At 35.5% G+C, this 20,554-nt stretch overlaps 1 protein-coding gene across 1 annotated transcript in view; it reads left to right on the top strand.

Moving 5' to 3' along the window:
• Positions 1 to 20,554, top strand: part of TLK1 (tousled like kinase 1) — a 150,395-nt gene that overhangs the window by 89,133 nt on the left and 40,708 nt on the right. Inside the window, exons 6-11 of the mRNA XM_047870347.1 lie at positions 114 to 209; positions 1,999 to 2,088; positions 3,453 to 3,545; positions 7,387 to 7,497; positions 7,602 to 7,738; positions 12,177 to 12,365. Of these exons, the coding sequence (XP_047726303.1) occupies positions 114 to 209; positions 1,999 to 2,088; positions 3,453 to 3,545; positions 7,387 to 7,497; positions 7,602 to 7,738; positions 12,177 to 12,365 (716 nt within the window). The remainder of the gene's footprint in view (positions 1 to 113; positions 210 to 1,998; positions 2,089 to 3,452; positions 3,546 to 7,386; positions 7,498 to 7,601; positions 7,739 to 12,176; positions 12,366 to 20,554) is intronic.

Raw genomic sequence — 20,554 nt, forward strand, 5'->3', positions numbered from 1 at the left:
TCACTACTGAATTTAATTTAAAAGACAATATATTTAAATTAATTATTAATATCATGTCTAAAATAACATCTGTCTAAACCTATTTTCATAAAGTGTTTTCTTTTTTTTCTTAGTACCAAGGTGGGAATGGCTCAAGTCCAGTAAGAGGCATACCTCCTGCCATCCGTTCTCCCCAAAATTCGCATTCACATTCCACTCCTTCCTCATCTGTAAGTTTTGACATGTGTAGGGAGTCTTAAATCTACTAACATATGTATGTATGTATACTGAATATCTTTTCATTGAGAACTTCTATATATATTTATTTGTATTTATCTTCTAAGAAAATTATTTTGTGAGGTAGGTTAAATTCTTTTTAATGATTTGATGCTGTTAGAACGTTATTTCTCAAAGTGAGATCCTTAAGTTAAAGATTTCCTGAATTGATTATATCCAAGAAGTAATGTTTCTATAAAAGAATGCTGTCAAACTTAGGGGACTACAATGAATACTCTTGTATTGGTCCATATTCAGTTACTGATTTCTAATTTCTAATTCTCTTAGAAATTAAATTTCGGTTAAGCGTCCGACTTCAGCCAGGTCACGATCTCGCGGTCCGTGAGTTCGAGCCCCGCGTCAGGCTCTGGGCTGATGGCTCAGAGCCTGGAGCCTGTTTCTGATTCTGTGTCTCCCTCTCTCTCTGCCCCTCCCCTGTTCATGCTCTGTCTCTCTCTGTCCCAAAAATAAATAAACGTTGAAAAAAAAAAATTAAAAAAAAAAAAAAGAAATTAAATTTCTTAACCACTCAAGTGATAGCATGATTCCTTTCTACACAAAGGTAGGCAGCCTTTAGCCTTGGACCATTTTATTTCAGCATAGGAGAAGAATCTTGGATCTAAAAATTATCTTACAACTTCTTGGTTTGTTTCTAGTGTATTTAAGTCCTAGTCCTTTTTATATGCATTGTTTTGCATATTGGATTTCATGTTTCCTTATCTTTCATTATATGAAAGCTTAATGTCTAACCAGAAAAGCAGTGTTGGCTCTCAGTAATTTAAAAATGAATTGAAGGTTTTTTAAAATCACAGTATCTCTTATTTATTCAAATACCTTGTTTTTATTTCCAGTGTTCCCTTCTGGTCCTTGCTGGTAGACATATAATTAGTTGTATCTTACTTATTTTGTACCTTGGACACATTATATTGTAATATGCAAAATAAACTATAAGACTCAATAATTTTGAGTTGTAGTGATAGCAGTGATACAATGATATAATCTGTTTTCAATGATGTGTTTTAAAACTAGTCACTAGAGGGGCGCCTGGGTGGCACAGTCGGTTAAGCATCCGGCTTCAGCCAGGTCACGATCTCGCGGTCGGCGAGTTCGAGCCCCGCGTCGGGCTCTGGGCTGATGGCTCAGAGCCTGGAGCCTGTTTCCGATTCTGTGTCTCCCTCTCTCTCTGCCCCTCCCCCATTCATGCTCTGTCTCTCTCTGTCCCAAAAATAAACAAACGTTGAAAAAAAAAAAATTAAAATAAATAAAATAAAATAAAAAATAAAACTAGTCACTAGATAAACCATGAAACTCAACAGTAAATTGATATTATACTATATATGGGCATGCATTATTGTCCCTATTAATAAGAATTCTATATTAAGATCTTCTCAGTTTTACTTTTTGAGCCATCGTCATCTGTTTTTAATATTTTTGTTTTGAAATAATGTATTTGGCCTTGTTTAACAGATTGAAAGCATTAAAATGTTTTTGATGGTTCTAGGATATAAGCTTCTTGAGGGCAGGGAATATATGGTTGTCTCTTTCATTGCACCTTTATGTAAGGGAGGGTACTCTAAAAATGAATGCTAACTGAATAAACAGGGATAAAAAGTTTTAAAAAGTCAATTATGTTTTAATTCAGTTATTATCCTGATAAAAACATAGGAGGTGTTAAGTAGTTGTTGCTGAGGAGAAGCCTATTTTCTTCTTACTAATGTAAAAATTTTAATATTTTTTTTTAAGGTTCGACCGAATAGCCCTTCTCCTACTGCATTAGCTTTTGGGGACCACCCTATTTTACAACCAAAGCAGTTATCCTTTAAAATTACTCAGGTAAATAGTAATTGAAATTTCTTTGTATGATTTGTAAGAAACTAGTGACTTATAAGAAACTTAGTATAACGTAGAAACTAGTGGACATAGTCATAAAGTAAAATTATACATCCAGAAAGCTAATTACTAGACAAAAAAGTAGTTTGTAGGGGGTGAGAAATTGAAACACCCAGTTTACTATCAGCTTGTCCTTTGTTACATGCTAGTTAAATATGTAGATGTTTTGGGGCACCTGGGTGGCTCATTCGGTTAAGTGTCTGACTCTTGATTTTAGTTCAGGTACATGATCTCATGGTTTGTGAGTTCGCAGTGCTGGCAGTGCGGAGCCTGCTTGGGATTCTTTCTCTCTCCCCCTCTCTCTCTGCCTCTCCCCTGCACGCACACTCTCTCTCTCTCGCTCTCTCTCTCTCTCTCTCTCTTTCTTTCTCTCTCTCCAGATAAATAAATAAACATTAAAAACTTTTTAAAAATATCTAGATGTTTAAGCATATTAAATAGAACAACCATAACATGTCAATTTTGTTTACTGATTTTTTTTTTTTTGAACATACCATCCAAATTAATATAATCATCGTCTTCCTGAAGCTATTACATTTGTCATACGTGGACATAAAAGGTGTTCATTTTGGGTGTATGTATTTATATACATACATATATATGTGTGTATATAAATTTATGTATAAATTTATATATAAATCTATAAAAATTATACATATATGATAAATTAATATATAATAAATTAATAAATATATAATAAATTTATATATGTGCTATATACTTAAAATATTTGAAAATTGAATATTATATATCTTTTATGCTTATTTGGTTTTATGAATTTTGATTACTAAGTTTTTCATTTTAACTTTTTACGTATGACAGTTTGGGGATGATACTGTCTCAAACCACGGGGATTTGAAGAGTAGATGTTTTTGCTTAACCATCTTTATTACCCAATTTATTGCCATTAGACTTTTCTGTTAGGTCATATGCAAATTGTTGTACATGCATCAAAACTTCAGGCTATTCATTGCTTTCAGTCAATGAATAGTTCATGAAAGTTTTTGCCATGTTCAAAAGTCAGCTAGAGTTGATAGCACAAAGCAGTGGTTTTATTGAATTTTAATGAAGAACATAACAATATTCTAAAACTTTTAGTAATCAGTCTTTTAAATATTTGTAACCTTGTAGAAGTTATACTTCTGAAGATATTAAAACTTAAAACTGTACTAAGACTTTTGGGATAACTTTTATGAACACAAACTCAAATATTTTCTTTGCTTTTTAGAATCAGAGTAAAATCTAGTTTATATTTGCATGCAGTGATATATATAATGAAGATAATCAAATAGTTTTCTTTCATTTAGACTGATCTCACAATGCTGAAATTAGCAGCATTAGAAAGTAATAAAAACCAGGACCTGGAAAAGAAGGAGGGTCGTATAGATGACTTGCTCAGGGTAAGTAATAAGTCATAGAGGGAAAATTGAGTGAATTATTTGGCAATAGTAAAAGTTGAGGAAATACTTAGCAACGTAAAAAAAATTCTATAGCTGAAAAGAATAAGCTTTTTCTGGTAGTTTTAAGTACATGAAAATAACTATTTTAAAGTGCAAATTATTAGTTCTTTAAATGTGAATTGAGAAACAGTTGGAGAAATAGAGGGAAGTTTATAAAATTTATTTTTATTTGATCTACTATCATAAGACAGCCATTTTGTGTTAGTTTTAAGGGTGTAATTGATTTTGTCTTAAACCCTCTGATATTTGGTATTATATAAGATGAAGTAACTGCTGCAATCCTGTGAAATTTTTAATGGAAACCTTGCAAAAAGACACATCAGAAAGTATTATAATGTGAGTAAGGTATGAAGCAGTGGTTCTCACTCCATGATGCTCATTAGAATTACCAAATGGGAAAGGTGGGAGGCACTTTATAAAGGTGGCCATGCCTAAACTCCAACCTGAGGGGTTCTGATTAAGTTGATGTGAGGTCAGGGGTTCGGCATTGGTAGTTTTAAAAACTCCTCCAGATAATTATAATTTAAGCCAGCATTAAGAACTGGTGGTATAGAAACTCAGTGAAATCAACACCTGTGGTCTTACCATAATGATCTATACGTTTGAAACTCCCAGCTTGCCTTTTCCTGATCCTATCCCAGTCACTTCTCACATCCCTTTACCATTACCTACTGTTCTAAGTTTTGTATTTATTATGCCTTTGTGTTTCTTTATGGTTTTATCACATGTATCTATATATTCTTAACAACATATTTCAGGGTTTTTTTGAACTTTGCATAAAATTACGCTGAGGACACCTGGGTGGCTCAGTTGGTTGAGCGTCTGACTTCAGCTCAGGTCATTGTCTCATGGCTCATGGGTTCGAGTCCCGCGTTGGGCTGTGTGCTGACAGCTCAGAGCCTGGAGCCTACTTCGGATTCTGTGTCTCCCTCCCTCTCTGTGCCATTCTCCCATTTGCTCCGTCTCTCTCACAAATATAAATAAAAACATTTTTAAAAAATTACGCTGTATGTACCCTTTTGCCCTGCTTGTTTTCACTAAACATTAAATGTGGAATTGTCATGTACTTTGTTTCATGTTATATAGTAAGGTTTTATATGAATATACCGTAATACATCTTTTTGCTGTTGGTAGACATTTTGTTTCTACTTTTTTGCTAATACGAATGGTCCTGCTAACAACATTGTAATACATGTCTTCTAGCGCAAATGTGGAAAAATTTGTCTTACGTTATATGCTTAAGAGAGATGTGGCCAGAGTACATGGCATGCACATCTTCAATTTTGCTTTATAATGATGCCAAATTTTTCCCAAAGTGGTTGGATTAGTTTACACTCCTACTGGCAGTGGGCAAGAAATAATCTTGGTGCTTATTATCTTTGTCAAGGCTTATTATAATCAGATATAAGAAATTTTTTTGGCCAATTTGATAGAGGGAAACAAGGTGTCTTTTATTGTGCATTCTCTTTTATCATCTTTTAAAATATTTATTAACTGTGTTTCTTCTGTGAAATAACTGATGTTTTTTGCTCATTTTTTCTTAGTGGGTTGCTATCTTTTTTTTATTGATGTCAGTTTCTTGTTGTTCATATATATTGATTTTCTCCCAGTGTGCAAATTGCCTCTTTATTTCTTCATGCTGTCTTTTGATGATTAGATGCATTTAAAAATTTTATATGATTAAATACATCTTTTTGTTTGTAGTTTATGTTATGTTTGTACCAAGTTATTATCAAAGATATACCAAAAGAACTAATTTTTTTTTTAATTTCTAATATCATAAAGATAACCCTCTATATTTTCTTTTAAAACCTTTGTAGTCTGGGTTTTCAAGACAAGTTGTTAATCTCACTGGAATTTGTTTTTTGGTATGGTGTAAATAAGGTTTCATTTTATTTTCTTTCTATATAGATAATCAGTTGCCCAGCTCATTTAATTGAAACTCCACTCTTTCCTGCCAGTTCCATCATGTAATCTATGTTCCATATACAAGTGGATCTATTTCTGTATTCTCTGCTGCGTTCCATGTTCTATTTGTGTATTCCTACACTGGTATAGCATCTTTTATCATTTAGCAATTGTCTTTGTTAGTACCAGAGAACATAAACAGCAATAGTTTAAATGAGATACAATATTAGTTTTTGAGAGGAGAACAGAACTGGTTCTGTCATCACAGAACTGGTGATGTCTTCATAGTGTCTTATGGGATCTTGACTCCTTCAGTTTTTTATTCCTTTATCCTTAGTGTATGGCTTTTATCTTGAAGGTCATATCAAGGTGTAAAATATTTATTAGAGTCTCATAGTTACAATAGGTTAGCTAGGTACATATCAATCCAGAATAAAACGTAAGCTTTCATTGCTAATAAAGAAAGAGAAAATAGATTTGGGTGATCATAATTGCTGTAGCTTTATATTAAATCTTGATTTGTGATTGAAGAAATATCCTTTCTTTTTCGCTGTTTTTGGCCTTTTGTAGTTTCAGAGAAATGTTAGAATCAAGTTTTGAACACACACACACACACACACACACACACACACACACGCCACAGTTTGTTTGAATTGTGCCTAATGAGGAGGGTTTCTTGGTACTGACTTCCATTTGTGTTCCTCTGAGAATCTCTTTATTTTACCCTTTTCCTTGAAAAATAATTTTATTAGGTACATAATTTCAGATTGGTAGCTCTTTTCTCCTAGCATCTTCGATATATTATGTCTTTTGGCTTCTACCATGATTGGCCTAGAACTGTGGTTCTCAAAGTATGATTCCCAGACCAGAAGCATCAGCATCCTGTGGAACTTATTAGAAATAATTTTCAGGGGTGCCTGGGTGGCTCAGTCGGTTGAGCGTCTGGCTTCGGCTCAGGTCATGATCTCACAGCTCGTGAGTTCGAGCCCCGCATCGGGCTCTGTGCTGACAGCTCGGAGCCTGGAGCCTGCTTCAGATTCTGTGTCTCCCTCTCTCTCTGCCCCTAACCCACTCGCATTCTGTCTCTGTCTCTCTCGAAAATAAATAAACATTAAAAAAATTTTTTTAAAGAAAGAAAGAAATAATTTTCAGACCCTACTCCAGACTGACTTATATAGAAACTTGGGGAGTGTGTCCCACCCAGCAGTCTGTATTATAACAAGCCCTCCAGGTTATTCTGTCATTACCCTAGACTAATCTGACTCATCTCCTGAGTTTATATAAGGGCCTTTGCATGAGCATATGGCTGCCTAGAAAGTCAGCAAAATGGGTATCTTATTGCCAAGAAAGATGGTGGAAATAGTTAGCTATTGGGTAGGCATCGGTAGTGTCAGCCCCAAGTATAATGGAGAAAACAGTTTTATCAGTTACAAAAGATGGAAGAGAACTTATATTCGTTTTTAAGTGTTAGTCATTATATATATATATATATATATATATATATATATATATATATTTTAGTTATTTTTAACTAAGTGAGATAGATAGTATTGCCCCTATTTTAGAAATACAAAAGAAATAAACTAAGATTCAGGTAACTGACTGAACTTAGCCAAGGTCATATACCTTAGGATGTGGATTTGAACCATGGAATATGGATACAAATTCCATGTACTTTCCACTGCACAGTTAAGCAACATTTAACAGTATTATGCCACAATAAGTAGATGCTGAAAAAAAAATTTTTAGTATCATACTCAAATCCTTAATTAACCCTTTCTTTTTATATACTTTATTCAGAATGTTAAAAATATTCATCAGTGTCTCATACACACAAATTCTAGACCTTTTCCATTTTCTTCTTATTTTGTAGGCTAATTGTGATCTCAGACGGCAAATAGATGAACAACAAAAATTACTTGAAAAATACAAAGAACGATTAAATAAGTGCATATCAATGAGCAAAAAACTGCTTATTGAAAAGGTAGGTGATTTGTTTCCTTTTCATTCCACTTGACCCCTTTTTTGCCTTGTACAGTTTTAAATTTTAAATAAATAAAATTGATGATATTTTCCTTCTCCTTCCAGAGTACGCAAGAAAAACTGTCAAGCCGAGAGAAGAGTATGCAAGACAGATTACGCCTTGGGCACTTCACAACAGTTAGACATGGTGCTTCATTTACTGAACAATGGACAGATGGTTTTGCGTTTCAGAATCTCGTGAAGTTAGTCATTCTTACATTTTAAATAATGTAGTGTTCCTTTGAGTTTTTATTACTTGCAAAGATTGTACATTTGGAATTGTGTTCTACATCTACTCCTTACTATTTGAAATCACAGAATTTAGTACATTTGAAAGGAACGTAAAACACAAGTATTACAATTTCAGCTTTAGCAAATTTCTTGATTAGTTAGCATTCATCCATACAGCATGATGTATTATTCTAAACATGACTTTTCAAAATATAAACTGACCTTCCAGCTTTATAGATGATTTGGGAGGGAACTGTAATTGTCATTGGAAGATTTACATCTATATGTATATATATCTTGGGATTTGCCTACTTAGTTTTTTCCCCCCGTTCTCCAATCCTTACTTTAGTCTTAGTATTCAGCCCTTGTCTGCTCTCTGTTCCTATGGAAAAGACAAGAACTTTTTCTGTTCTGTTTTAGATACAATAATTCTAAATCAGTTGAACTGAACATGTGGCTTTAGTGTTTCTGAGGTAAACTTTAAAACAGAGAAGTTATTGAGTTTAGATGATTGACTCTGTTAAGAAGCCAAGACCGGGGCGCCTGGGTGGCTCAGTCGGTTGAGCATCCGACTTCAGCTCAGGTCACGATCTCACGGTTTGTGAGTTCGAGCCCCACGTCGGGCTCTGGGCTGATGGCTCAGAGCCTGGAGCCTGCTTCCGATCTGTGTCTCCCTCTCTCTCTGCCCCTCCCCCATTCATGCTCTGTCTCTCTCTGTCTCAAAAATAAATAAACATTAAAAAAAAAAAAAAAAAGAAGCCAAGACCTATGCTGCCCCCCCCCCTTTTTTTTTTGCCGGAAAAATTTTAAAACCTGCAAAGCAGGAGTAGTGGCAGCATCTACATCAGATTTCCTAGAACTCGTTCAGTTATGTGCAAAATGGAGGCAAAGCTGTATCTCCCGTATTATATAAACATCGCTGTTTTAAACACTGGTTCCCAGGACTTAGCACAGAATGGCCTTCTCTATCTCAGTTGATTTCTTCAGCTTTTGTTCAGCACCAGCTGTGCTGGGTGAAAGGTGTACCATAATGAAGGATGTTGTTCTTGTGATGCTAGAGATTTTGGCTTTTAATTCTGTGGATAATATGGAGCTATTAAAGGTTTGTCTGCAGTGTGTGTGGTCAGAATTGAGTTTTAGAAAGAAAACTCATGATAATATGGGAATGTTGGAAAGAAGATAAGTTGTTGACAGCTGAGATGGGGAGAGGTCTCCAAATGAAAGATGATTAGGTTTGAGCTAAAATATTGACAGTGAAACTAGAGATACGTTTGAGGTAGAAACCATGATTTTTGAGTATTTTAAAAGCAAGAACCTCAGCTGCTAAACCCAGACCTACAGTTGTCCTGGTAATGAATAAAATAAGTTACAGTGTATAACCTTCAATATAAATGTAAAACACAAGCTCTGTTAGTAGTTAAAATTTCTTCACTGAGCTATCAAAAAAGAGCAAAATTGGGGCTTCCGGGTTGGTGAACACGTGGAAGTCTGGGGAGAGTGGTGCAAATGGAGAGGGCGTTGGAAGCTCTGTGCCCTTCCCTTGTGCCTTGCCCTATGCACCTCTTCAGTCTGGCTGTTCTTGCTTTGTGCCTTTTTATGATAAGTAAGTAATCTAGTTTTTAAAAAATTACCTGCATTTCTTGAATTGAGGGCCTACTGTGTATTGTTATACATACCTTATATCAAGTTACTTATCAGTGTGTATCAAGTAGTTTATCAGTGATAGAACCCAAAGTAGTTGACAGGTAAAAGAAATAAATAAGTATTAGTAATGTTAAATTAATCTCTAAAATGTGTAGTCATTCCTGAATAATCAGATATTTGCTATATATTCATTCCAGTAATTCTTTACTTTCCATTAGGATTTTGATCAGTAGGGTTATTGCTGTTTATTTTCATTTATAACATCTTGATTGTGTTCTAAAGTAGCTTTAAAGTTAACTTTTTAAATAAAGTTATTCCTACTTCCAAATGGAAACTGGATTAAAGTCCTGTTCTAGCTTTGCTATTCTTGAATTTTCTCCACCCTTTTACTCTTCTCTGTGGGTGGTTAGTGATTCTTTCATTCTGGTCATATTCTACTACCATCTGGCTAGAACCATAGGAAAAGGCAGTGTGCATGAAGTCAGTTTTGCATCAGCAGAGTAGAAGTTCTGTAGTTCTGGTTTGAGTGGGGGTGGGGAGCCAAGGAATTGAAACATTTGTCTTGTTTTAAATCTTAGTCTTATAACCATATAGCGTTTTTAAAACTTTTTCTTAGCGTGTTGAGGTGACCTAAAAGGGAACCGGTTACTTTGAGAACAAGTTTGCCTGGGCGGCTCTGTCAGTTAAGCATCCAACTTTGGCTCAGCTCTTGATCTCACGGTTCATGGGTTCAAGCCCTGCGTTTTGGGCTCTGTGCTGACAGCTCAGAGCCTGGAGCCTGCTTCGGTTTCTGTGTTTCCCTCTTTCTCTGCCCCTCCCCCATCTCAAAAATAAATGTTGAAAAAAAAAAAGCTTCACTGTTAACCTACTCTTGCTCTGGTCAGATTGCTGAAATCTCTAACATGTGTTTTTATAGTAGACATGATATTTAGTAGTTTTTTACAATTAGTAAGCTTTAGATTCTTGAATGGGAAACTAATATTTATTTACTTTTATTAATTGCTCATTCTTTAAAGCCATGCTAATTTTTGTTTCCTTCAGGTAGTGAAAATTTCCTCTTTCTTCATAAATGTCTTAAACTGTGTGTGTCGGGGTGGCGGGGGGGGGGTCGCAGAGAGAAAGAGAGCAGTTGTGGGTGTGCATGTGGGGAGAGGGAGAGAGAGACTCTCAAGCAGGCGCCATGCTCAGCACAGAGCCCGACGCAGGGCTTCATCCCACAACCCTGGGATCGTGACCTAAGCAGAAATCAAGTGTCAGATAGTCAGATGCTTAATTGACTGAGCCACCCAGGCTCTCCTCTTCTTAAATTTCTCATGTTCAGATCAATTTTTGTTTCAAGATAGCACTTGCACATTCCCCAAATCTTCTTAACAGAGATAAATTTAGAAAATAACACTTTATTAAATTAATATTTGTGGGAATGCAAACTGGTGCAGCCACTCTGGAAAACAGTATGGAGGTTCCTCAAGAAATTAAAAATAGAACCACCCTACGACCCAGCAATTGCACAACTAGGTGTTTATCCAGGGGATGCAGGTGTGCTGTTTCGAAGGGACATGTGCACCCCAGTGTTTATAGCAGTGCTATTGACAATAGCCAAAGTATGGAAAGAGCCCAAATGTCCATCATCGGATGATGGCAATCAAAAAGAATGAAATCTTGCCATTTGCAACTAGGTGGATGGAACTAGAGGGTATTGTGCGACATTAGTCAGAAAAGACAAGTATATGGCTTCATTCATATGAGGACTTTAAGATACAAAACAGATGAATATAAGGGAAGGGAAGCAAAAATAATATAAAAACAGGGAGGGGGACAAAACATAAGAGACTCTTAAATACAGAGAACAAACAGGGTTGCTGGAGGGGTTGGGGGGGGGGGTGGGCTAAATGGATAAGGGGCATTAAGGAATCTACTCCTGATATCATTGTTGCACCGTGTGCTAACTAACTTAGATGTAAATTATAAAAAAATAAATTATAGGGGCGCCGGGTGGCGCAGTCGGTTAAGCACGATCTCGCAGTGTGAGTTCGATCCCCGCGTCAGGCTCTGGGCTGATGGCTCAGAGCCTGGAGCCTGTTTCCGATTCTGTGTCTCCCTCTCTCTCTGCCCCTCCCCCGTTCATGCTCTGTCTCTCTCTGTCCCAAAAATAAATAAACGTTGAAAAAAAAAATTAAAAAAAAATAAATTATAGAAAATAAATAATATTACACATTTAAAAAATTCATATTTGTCTTTTGTAAGTTTTTCTACAAACAGTAAGTGATCAGATGCATGTTTAAAATATACTCCGTGCTTACCTCTGTTTTTTTTTAATAGCCCATTTATGTCATTCAGCAAATATTTACTGAATACCTAGTATGTGCTGATTATTGTGGTCGCACCAAAGATACAATAGGGTAGAAAATAGATGCAGTCTCTGTTCTCATGGAGTAATGTATTCTAACTAGAGACAATCTAATCTAATCAAATGTCTGTAGGATTGATGCTTATTAGAAAGAAGGAAGCAGAGATCTACAAGCTACCATGAGATTATATATGGCAACACAGCTTTCCCTAGTTCAAGGGATTTAGGGAATTTAGAAATGAATGCTTCAAATTAGACCTAGAAAGTGAGTACAAGTTAGTTCAGAAAGGTGGAACCATAATTTATGTTTATGTTATATGATTTGTTAAATGATTTTTTCATGTTTATTAATGTATTTTCATCTTTTAACTGTGAAGAGTAAACAGTAAATACGGTTTTTTACATTTATTTTTATACAGGCAACAAGAATGGGTGAATCAGCAAAGGGAAGATATTGAAAGGCAAAGGAAACTTCTAGCCAAGCGCAAACCTCCCACAGCTAATAATTCTCAGGCACCCTCTACCAATTCTGAACCAAAACAAAGGAAAAACAAAGCAGTCAATGGAGCAGAGAATGATCCCTTTGTTAGACCAAATTTACCACAACTGTAAGCCTCCATTTTAACTTCTCTTTTTTTTTAATTGTTGCCAATGAGCATGAATGTTTGTGATAGATGTTATTTGTAGTTAAACTAATACTTAAATACTAAAAGTAGTTATGGCCAGGAATGAAGGCAGTATTAAAATTTATGACTAAATTAATAATCTCCAGATATCTGAATTCTGCCTTTGTAAGTGGAGATTTATTAATCCTCTTTTAAAGTAGAGATTTAGGTAGCTAAGAGGAAACTGGAATCCACGCTTTCTTCATGTCTGAATGATAGAGTCAGTTATCAGTTTTGATTATTTCAATTCAGTGTTTCCATTAATGTTCCTTTTTCTGAGAAAATGTTAAGTAATATAACTGACATATTTTTTTAACCTGTGAAAGCAATACATTGGTAAGTTGTAGGTATTGTTTATTCCCTTCCTGCTTTTACTTATTTTCTGAATTTTCTGCATTAATGATGAATTTATAGTTCAAGGGACAAAGACATTTTTAAATCATTAAATGCTTATGATAGAAAATTGGGAAAATATGAAGAACATAATAAAACAATACAGACCATGATCCCATCCCACAGACAAGACCATTTTTAAAATGTTGACTTAAAGATACATCCAAATTTCTATAATTTTTCTGTTTTGCAGGAACTTAAGTTTATGAGTAGAAAATACACACCCACCCATCCCCATTTGATATTTTTATGTGGATGTATTCTTTCTCTCCTTTGTTGGAAGGTCGTGTTTCATTTATGCTTTGATTCCCATCCCTGGCTACATGAGGGACCTCTTCTATCTGATACTCCTTTATCTTACATCGTTGACTTTGTTCTTTACTGATTCCTTCCTTTTAGAAAACAAAATGAAACAAAAAACTCTGCTGCCATTATATATCTCTACCCTAGTCTCCATATTCTGTCATCTTTATTAACCAGGTTTCCCAAAAGACTTACTTGGGCCAGTCTCTTCTGCCTCAACTTCTCTTTTGTCCTTTCTTAAGTGAAATTGCCTTTTATTTTTTTAAAAAAAAATTTTTTTTTCAACGTTTATTTATTTTTGGGACAGAGAGAGACAGAGCATGAAAGGGGGAGGGGCAGAGAAAGAGGGAGACACAGAATCGGAAACAGGCTCCAGGCTCTGAGCCATCAGCCCAGAGCCTGACGCGGGGCTCGAACTCACGGACCGCGAGATCGTGACCTGGCTGAAGTCAGATGCTTAACCGACTTCGCCACCCAGGCGCCCCGTGAAATTGCCTTTTAAACATTATCTTTTTGATGCTCAGTGTCCTAGACATTTGAGTCTTTAACTTGGCAACGTTGAATATTGTTGACTTCTTATTTTTTCCCAGTGCTCTTTCTTGCCTATTTCTTTTGAAATACCCGGGGGCGCCTGGGTGGCGCAGTCAGTTAAGCGTCCGACTTCAGCCAGGTCACGATCTCGCGGTCCGTGAGTTCGAGCCCCGCGTCGGGCTCTGGGCTGATGGCTTGGAGCCTGGAGCCTGTTTCCGATTCTGTGTCTCCCTCTCTCTCTGCCCCTCCCCCGTTCATGCTCTCTCTCTGTCCCAAAAATAAATAAAAACGTTGAAAAAAAAATTAAAAAAAAAAAAGAAATACCCTGTTATCCTAATTTTCATTTTAACTCTTCTGGCTTATCTTCTCAGTCTCTTCTGTGGACATTATTTACTCTACCAGTTTGTAAAATGTAGGTGTTTTAAGGATCTGTCTTGGCCATCTTACTTCCTCCCCTACATATTCTTGAAAACTAGCTACTCTTAGAATTTCAGTTACCACATACATGCTACTGACATCCAAGATTTGATCTCCAGTATACTTTTCTCTTGAGTATTAAATATTTGTATCTCAGTTTTGAATGTCATATCCTTGCATAGTTGATATTGGTACTTCAGTGCTTCACAGGAACCTCTAATGCAGCCTTTTCAAAACCATATTTACTAAAAACACAAAACATTTATTGTTATTCCCATTCTAGTCTGTCTCTTTCTGTCTACACACACACATCCACATACACACCCCTTGCCTTTTCCTGTGTTCTGTTAGTAAATTGTATTACCATTCTCTAAGTTTCACATGCCAAGTTTTGATTATCATCCTTAATATTATAGATCAAGATTCCATTTATTTTTCTTTATTATTTTTCATCAAAAATAGGTGATAATTTTTCAAATTCCATCTCAAAATCTACCTCCATCTTCAAGCCTTTCCTGATTGGGGGGCAGCAGAGGGCTTTTGTAAATTGGAATTGAAACGTTCAGCTATTGATATTTTTTTAAATTTAGCAAACGGTTAACTTTTTGTAAATCAGTAAATTTGTTGCTTGATAAAAGGTAGTGGGTAGAAAAGTGGTTATATAGAATACAGTATGTGTTAGCTTTAACCCCACTCCTATAAGACACTAGTCCTTCCAGATCTCAATTATATCCACCTATGCAAGTCCCCACTGACACCATTCTAACTCACGTTAGTCATCTCTTACTTGGGTTATTTTTTACCCCTACCTCTCCTTTCAACATTGGTCCAGCAATCCAATTCATTTTCATTTTGCAATCAGAATCATTTTTGCAAAATACGATCCTTTCGTTCTCTTCCTTATCACCCTAACATAGCTTTCTGTTACTTGAATGATAAAATCCCAAAGTCCCAAGATGACTATTTAAAAAAATTTTTTTTAAGTTTATTTATTTATTTTGAGAAAGAGAGAGCATAAACAGGGGAGGGGCAGAGGGAGAGAATCCCAGGCAGGCCCCACACTGTCAGCACGGAGCCTGGTGTGGGGCTCCATCCCACAAACTGTGAGATCATGACCTGAGCCAAAATCGAGAGTTGGATGCTTAACCACCCGAGCCACCGGGCTAAGATGGATGCGTCACCGCCCTAAGAGGACTTCTTCAGAGCACTTTTCCATTGGATATTCTCTCCTGCTTTGTTGAAGATTAGTTGGCCATAATTTTGTGGGTCCATTTCTGGGTTCTCTATTCTGTTTCATTGATCTGAATGTCTGTTTTTGTGCCACAGAGCACCTTGATCTGGCATCTTCTGACCACTCTAGCCTCATCTTTTGTCGTTAACTGTTGCCTACCCTTCACTGCCAACTTTCAAACTCCAAACCATTCTTTTAATTTCTGTTCATCGTTTAAATCCCACGCTAGGTATTTCCTCCTAAAAGCTTTTCCTTGATCCCTGAAGAATAGGAGTTAATGATCACTGTAAGGTAAAGTGATAGTGCCCTCTGTCTCTTCAGTCACAGCATCACCATTCACTCAGTTAATGACACTAGAAATATTGTAGATGTTTCCCTTTGCCTCATTCTCTGTGTCTGTTTCTATAGCGTCTTGTATTTGTCCATCATTGCCACTATCTTAGTATTGAACCTCATCTCTTTTTTTTTTTTAACCTAGATTACTGTTAAAATTGATTCTCTTCATGTCAGTTTCACCTTTAACCTCCTTCACTGGCCTTTAAGATAAAATTCACCCTCATGAAGGACTCTTTGTAGGCCTTCTTATTTTTCTCATTTTTCTCTTTCACTTCACTCCCAATATCTGCCTTCTGCATCTTACGTTAAACTCTTTTAGTTCTCTAAATGGGTTGAGCTTTCTTGTTTCTGTGCCTTCGTACATCTTGTTCTTTCCTTTTCTTCACCTGTCTCATTTCCTATCCATCCTTTAAGGCTTGGCTCACATACCACTTTCAATAGGAAGCCACCTCTGACGTTTTTTCTTCCCATTGTCTCTCCCCTCAGATTAGGTGCCCATAGCCTTTTATATGTGCCTGTGCATATACTGTAGCATTTATCTCACGTTTTTAGCTTTATATTCCCAATATGTAGCACAGTTTCCTGGCATATGGAAAGTGGTCAGTAAATGCTAAATTCCAGTACATAAGCATTGGGTTGAATTTCATTTTCTCCTCAGTAGACCATTTTTCTGGTTTGTTACAGGTGTTTTGCTTACTACTTGTCTTCCAAGGTGCTGATAGCCCTAACTATAGTTTAATAATCATAGACTTATCTCATTTCCACCACACTTTATTGTATATGTTGACTGAGAACTAACCCTGAAGTTATACTGCTCTGTGTTCTTGGAATGGCAAATGAAGTGATACTACATAGTAGTTTTATTGCATGTTTATACAAATGCAGCTTTAAGTGGGGAAAAGAAGCCGTAGAAGGACGTTGATTCATATATTATTATACTTTGATTTTAGTGGCTATACTCTGCAACTGCCTTTTTTTGTTTTTTGTTTTTTGTTTTTGTTTTTTGAGAGAGAGAGAGGGAGAGAGAGGGAGAGAGAGGGAGAGAGAGGGAGAGAGAGGGAGAGAGAGGGAGAGAGAGAGAGAGAGAGAGAGAGAGAGAGAGAATCCCAAGCAGGCTCTGCACTGTCAGTGTGGAGCCTGACTTGTGACTCAGTCTGACAACCGTGAGATAATGACCTGAGCCAAAATCAAGAGTCAGACGCTCAACTGACTCAGTCACCCAGGTGCCCAAGTCTTTGCAACTGTCTTCTAAAAATTCCTTTTAAATCACTGTTTAGTGGTAACTAGAACATCTAGTGTGTTTGTAAAACATCTGGTATAATTAGCATAGAGACTTTGAATCTTTAATTATTTTTCTTTTTAAATTTTTTTAATGTTTATTTATTTTGGAGAGAGACCGAGTGTGAGAGGGGGAGGGCCAGAGAGAGACAGAGAACCTGAAGTAGGCTCCAGGCTCTGCGCTGACAGTGCAGGGCTCAAACTCACAAACTATGAGATCATGACCTGAGCTGAAGTCAGATGCTCAATTGACTGAACCACCCAGGTGCCCCTAATTATTTTTCTGTCAAGAAGTTAATCTAGAAAAAGAAGTTACCTACTATGTAGTGGTTAGGACTTTAACTTCTGTAGATGGTCAGATGTGGTTATTTTTTGTAAGCTACATTTTTTGAGCCTACATTTCTTCACTTTTAAAAGTACCTACATCATAGTGTTGAGAAGATGATATAAGGTAATACATGTAAATGTAAAGTACTTGCATGGTTCCTGGCTCTTTACGGATTTTTATCTACCAGCAAGATTCAGTCAGGTGTTTTAGGTAGTAGTTTCTAATTTTAGTCACAAAGACTTCTATTATTCAGAGTAGTTTGCATAAGATAGTATTATCTATGGATGTGTAAATGACCCCTGGGTTAATTAATGACCTTTGTAATTAATTTTAATTAAGATTTGGCCTCATGTTAAATATATTTTCAATATCCTGATTTTATTTATGCATTTCATGTTTCACAGAGGATGATTGCAAAGTAAACAGTAATATTTTACCTTATATTTTATATTAATGAAGTTTTAGAGGTTACTGTGTTTTCTCATGAAAGCTTTAATTTTAGCTCAAGATTATATTTTATGTAGCATAAAGTTATTTAATGGATTACTTGTCTTCTATAAATAACATAATAGACTTTTCTTAATAAGATTTATTTTTAGAACAGTTTTAGTGTACAGCAAAATTGAGCAGACAGTAGAAGAGTTCTCATCTATTCCTTGTCCCCACATATAACCTTCCCCACTATCAGTACCCTCCACTAGAATGGGACATTTGTTGATGAACCTGCATTGACACATCATTGTCACCCAGAGTTTACAGTGTACATTAAAGTTCACCTTTGGTAGTTTACATTTTATGGGCTTTGATAAATATTTAATTGATTTTTTTAAAAATCATGCCTGAAAAATCTTTCATTGGAGCATTTTAATCTATTTTCATTTCATCTGTTATTTATTAGGGCTTAAATCTGGTCTTTATTTGTACTGTTGATTTATCCTGCCTCATCCCTGACCCATTTTTTTTTCTTTTTATTGGATTGCTCAGTTTTTGTTTACTAGACAAGTCACCTGACCATAGAAAAACCATCTTGAATGGAGCAGAAGCTATATTTGAAGATTAGATAATTGAGAATATTTTAAAACAGATTAACAAAATCAATCTATAGATTTATAGAGGCCAAAGAATTCCAAGTAGGATGAATAAAAAGAAATACTCACCTAGGAACATCATAATGAAATTTCAGAAAAAGCAAGGCAAAGAGGAAAAATTCTTAAAAGTAGCCAGAGGATGAAAAAAAGATATTGGGACTATAAGTTAAGACAAAAATATATAAGGTAAATGTGTATGAGACTCAGTAAAATTTTTAGGCAAAAAAAGTACAAAGAAATAGTGGTTATTTCAGAACTATAAATAAAGTTCAAATCACCAGGAACATACAGTAATTCTAAATTTGCATGCATGTAATAATATGACCTCAAGATAAATAAAAAATTGTACTTTCAGAAGATATAAACAGATCCACAAATCATAATAGATTTCAGCATACAACATTTTATAGTAATTGAACATACAGATAAAATTTTAATGTTTATTTATTTTTGAGAGAGAGACAGAATGCGAGTTGGGGAGGGGCAAAGAGAGAAGGGGACACAAAATCCGAAGCAGGCTGCAAGCTCTGAGCTGTCAGCACAGAGCCCTACATAGGGCTCGAACTCCCAAACCGTGAGATCATGACCTGAGCTGAAGTTGGATGCTTAACCGACTAAGCCACCCAGGTGCCTCGAACATAGAGATAAAATTAAAAAAACAAAACAAAAAACAGTGTAGGTATAGAAAATTTCAGTGAGATTGACAAATTTGACACTTGCAGAATATCCCCTAACATCTGCAGAATATGTCGTCTTCTTTTTTAAGCATGGACTTTTATAGGAATTTACCATGTTAGGTCATAAAGTTAAGTTTCAACAAATTTCAAAAGATTGAAAGAGTTTGTATAAGACTGGGCATTGTTTCTTCCTTAAATGTTTGGTAGAACTCCTGGGTGAAACTTAAAGGATTAGAATCATAGAATATGACCTCTGATCACAGTGGAATGAAACTAGAAATCAGTAACAAAAAAGGTATTGAAAAAAATTTTCAATGGAAATGAGAAAAATATTTTTGGATGAGTGATAGTGAAAGTGCTACGTGGCCAAATTTGTGAGATAAATCTGACACCATATCTGGGGGACATTAATAGCTTCATGTACATATGTATGAAAAGCAGAAAAACTCAAACTTTATAAATTAAGCATCCATTTCAGTAAGTTAGAAGATGAGCAATAGACTTAACCAAAGGGGAAAGGATAAGAGCAGAAATTAACAATACAGGAAATATATACAATACAGAGAATCAACCAATCCAAAAAAAAATGTGGTTTTTTTCCCCCTAAAAGCTAAACTAATAAAATTGAGAAAGAGAGAAGACAACCATTATCAGGAATGAAAAAAGGAATATTACTACGGAGTCTACAGATATTTAAAGGAAAACAAAATACATATTATAAATGGCTTAAGGGGTCCCTGCATGGCTCAGTTGGTTAAACATCTGACCCTTGATTTCAGCTCAAGTCATGATCTCATGGTTCCTGAGATGGAGACTCTGGCTCTGCCCTGACAGTGCAGAGCCTGCTTGGGATTCTCTCTCTCCCTCTTTCTCTGCCCCTCCCTCACTCATGCTTGCTCTCTCTCAAAATAAATAAATAAACATTAAAAAAATAAATAAATGGCTTAAATTTGAAATTTTTTGTGAAATGGGTTAATTTCTAGAAAAATCTAACTTAAAGTTGACATTGGAAGAAACAAAAGTCTAAATAGTTCTATAACTATTAAAGAAATTGAATCTGTAATTAAAAAGGTACAGATGACTTCATTTATGAATTGTAAACTCCAGGTACAGATGACTTCATTTATGAATTGTAACATCCATTTAAGGAAGAAATAGTGCCACTCTTTTTAAAACTTTTTTTAAAGAATAGTTAAGTCAGAAATACTTCCAGATTATTTTATGAGACCAGCATAATCTAGATGTCAAAATTTAATAAGGATGACACAAACAAGGAAAGTTATAGCCTAATCTCATTTATAAAGCCAAATGTAAAAATCTTAAATAAAATATTAGCAACCCAACATATAATAATGTAAAAATGATAATTTATCTTCACCAAGTTTGGTTTATTTTAGGTATGCAAGGTTGGTTTAACATTAAAAAAAAAATCAGTGTGATTTTTCCATGTATTAATTCGTCAAGACCAAGTTGGATTTATTTTAGGTAGGTAAGGTTGGTTTAACATTAAAAAAAAAAATCAGTGTAATTTTCCATATAAGGGGAAAGGT

This window comes from Prionailurus viverrinus, chromosome C1 (genome assembly GCF_022837055.1).
Source record: "Prionailurus viverrinus isolate Anna chromosome C1, UM_Priviv_1.0, whole genome shotgun sequence".
In the NCBI taxonomy this organism is placed as follows: domain Eukaryota; kingdom Metazoa; phylum Chordata; class Mammalia; order Carnivora; family Felidae; genus Prionailurus; species Prionailurus viverrinus.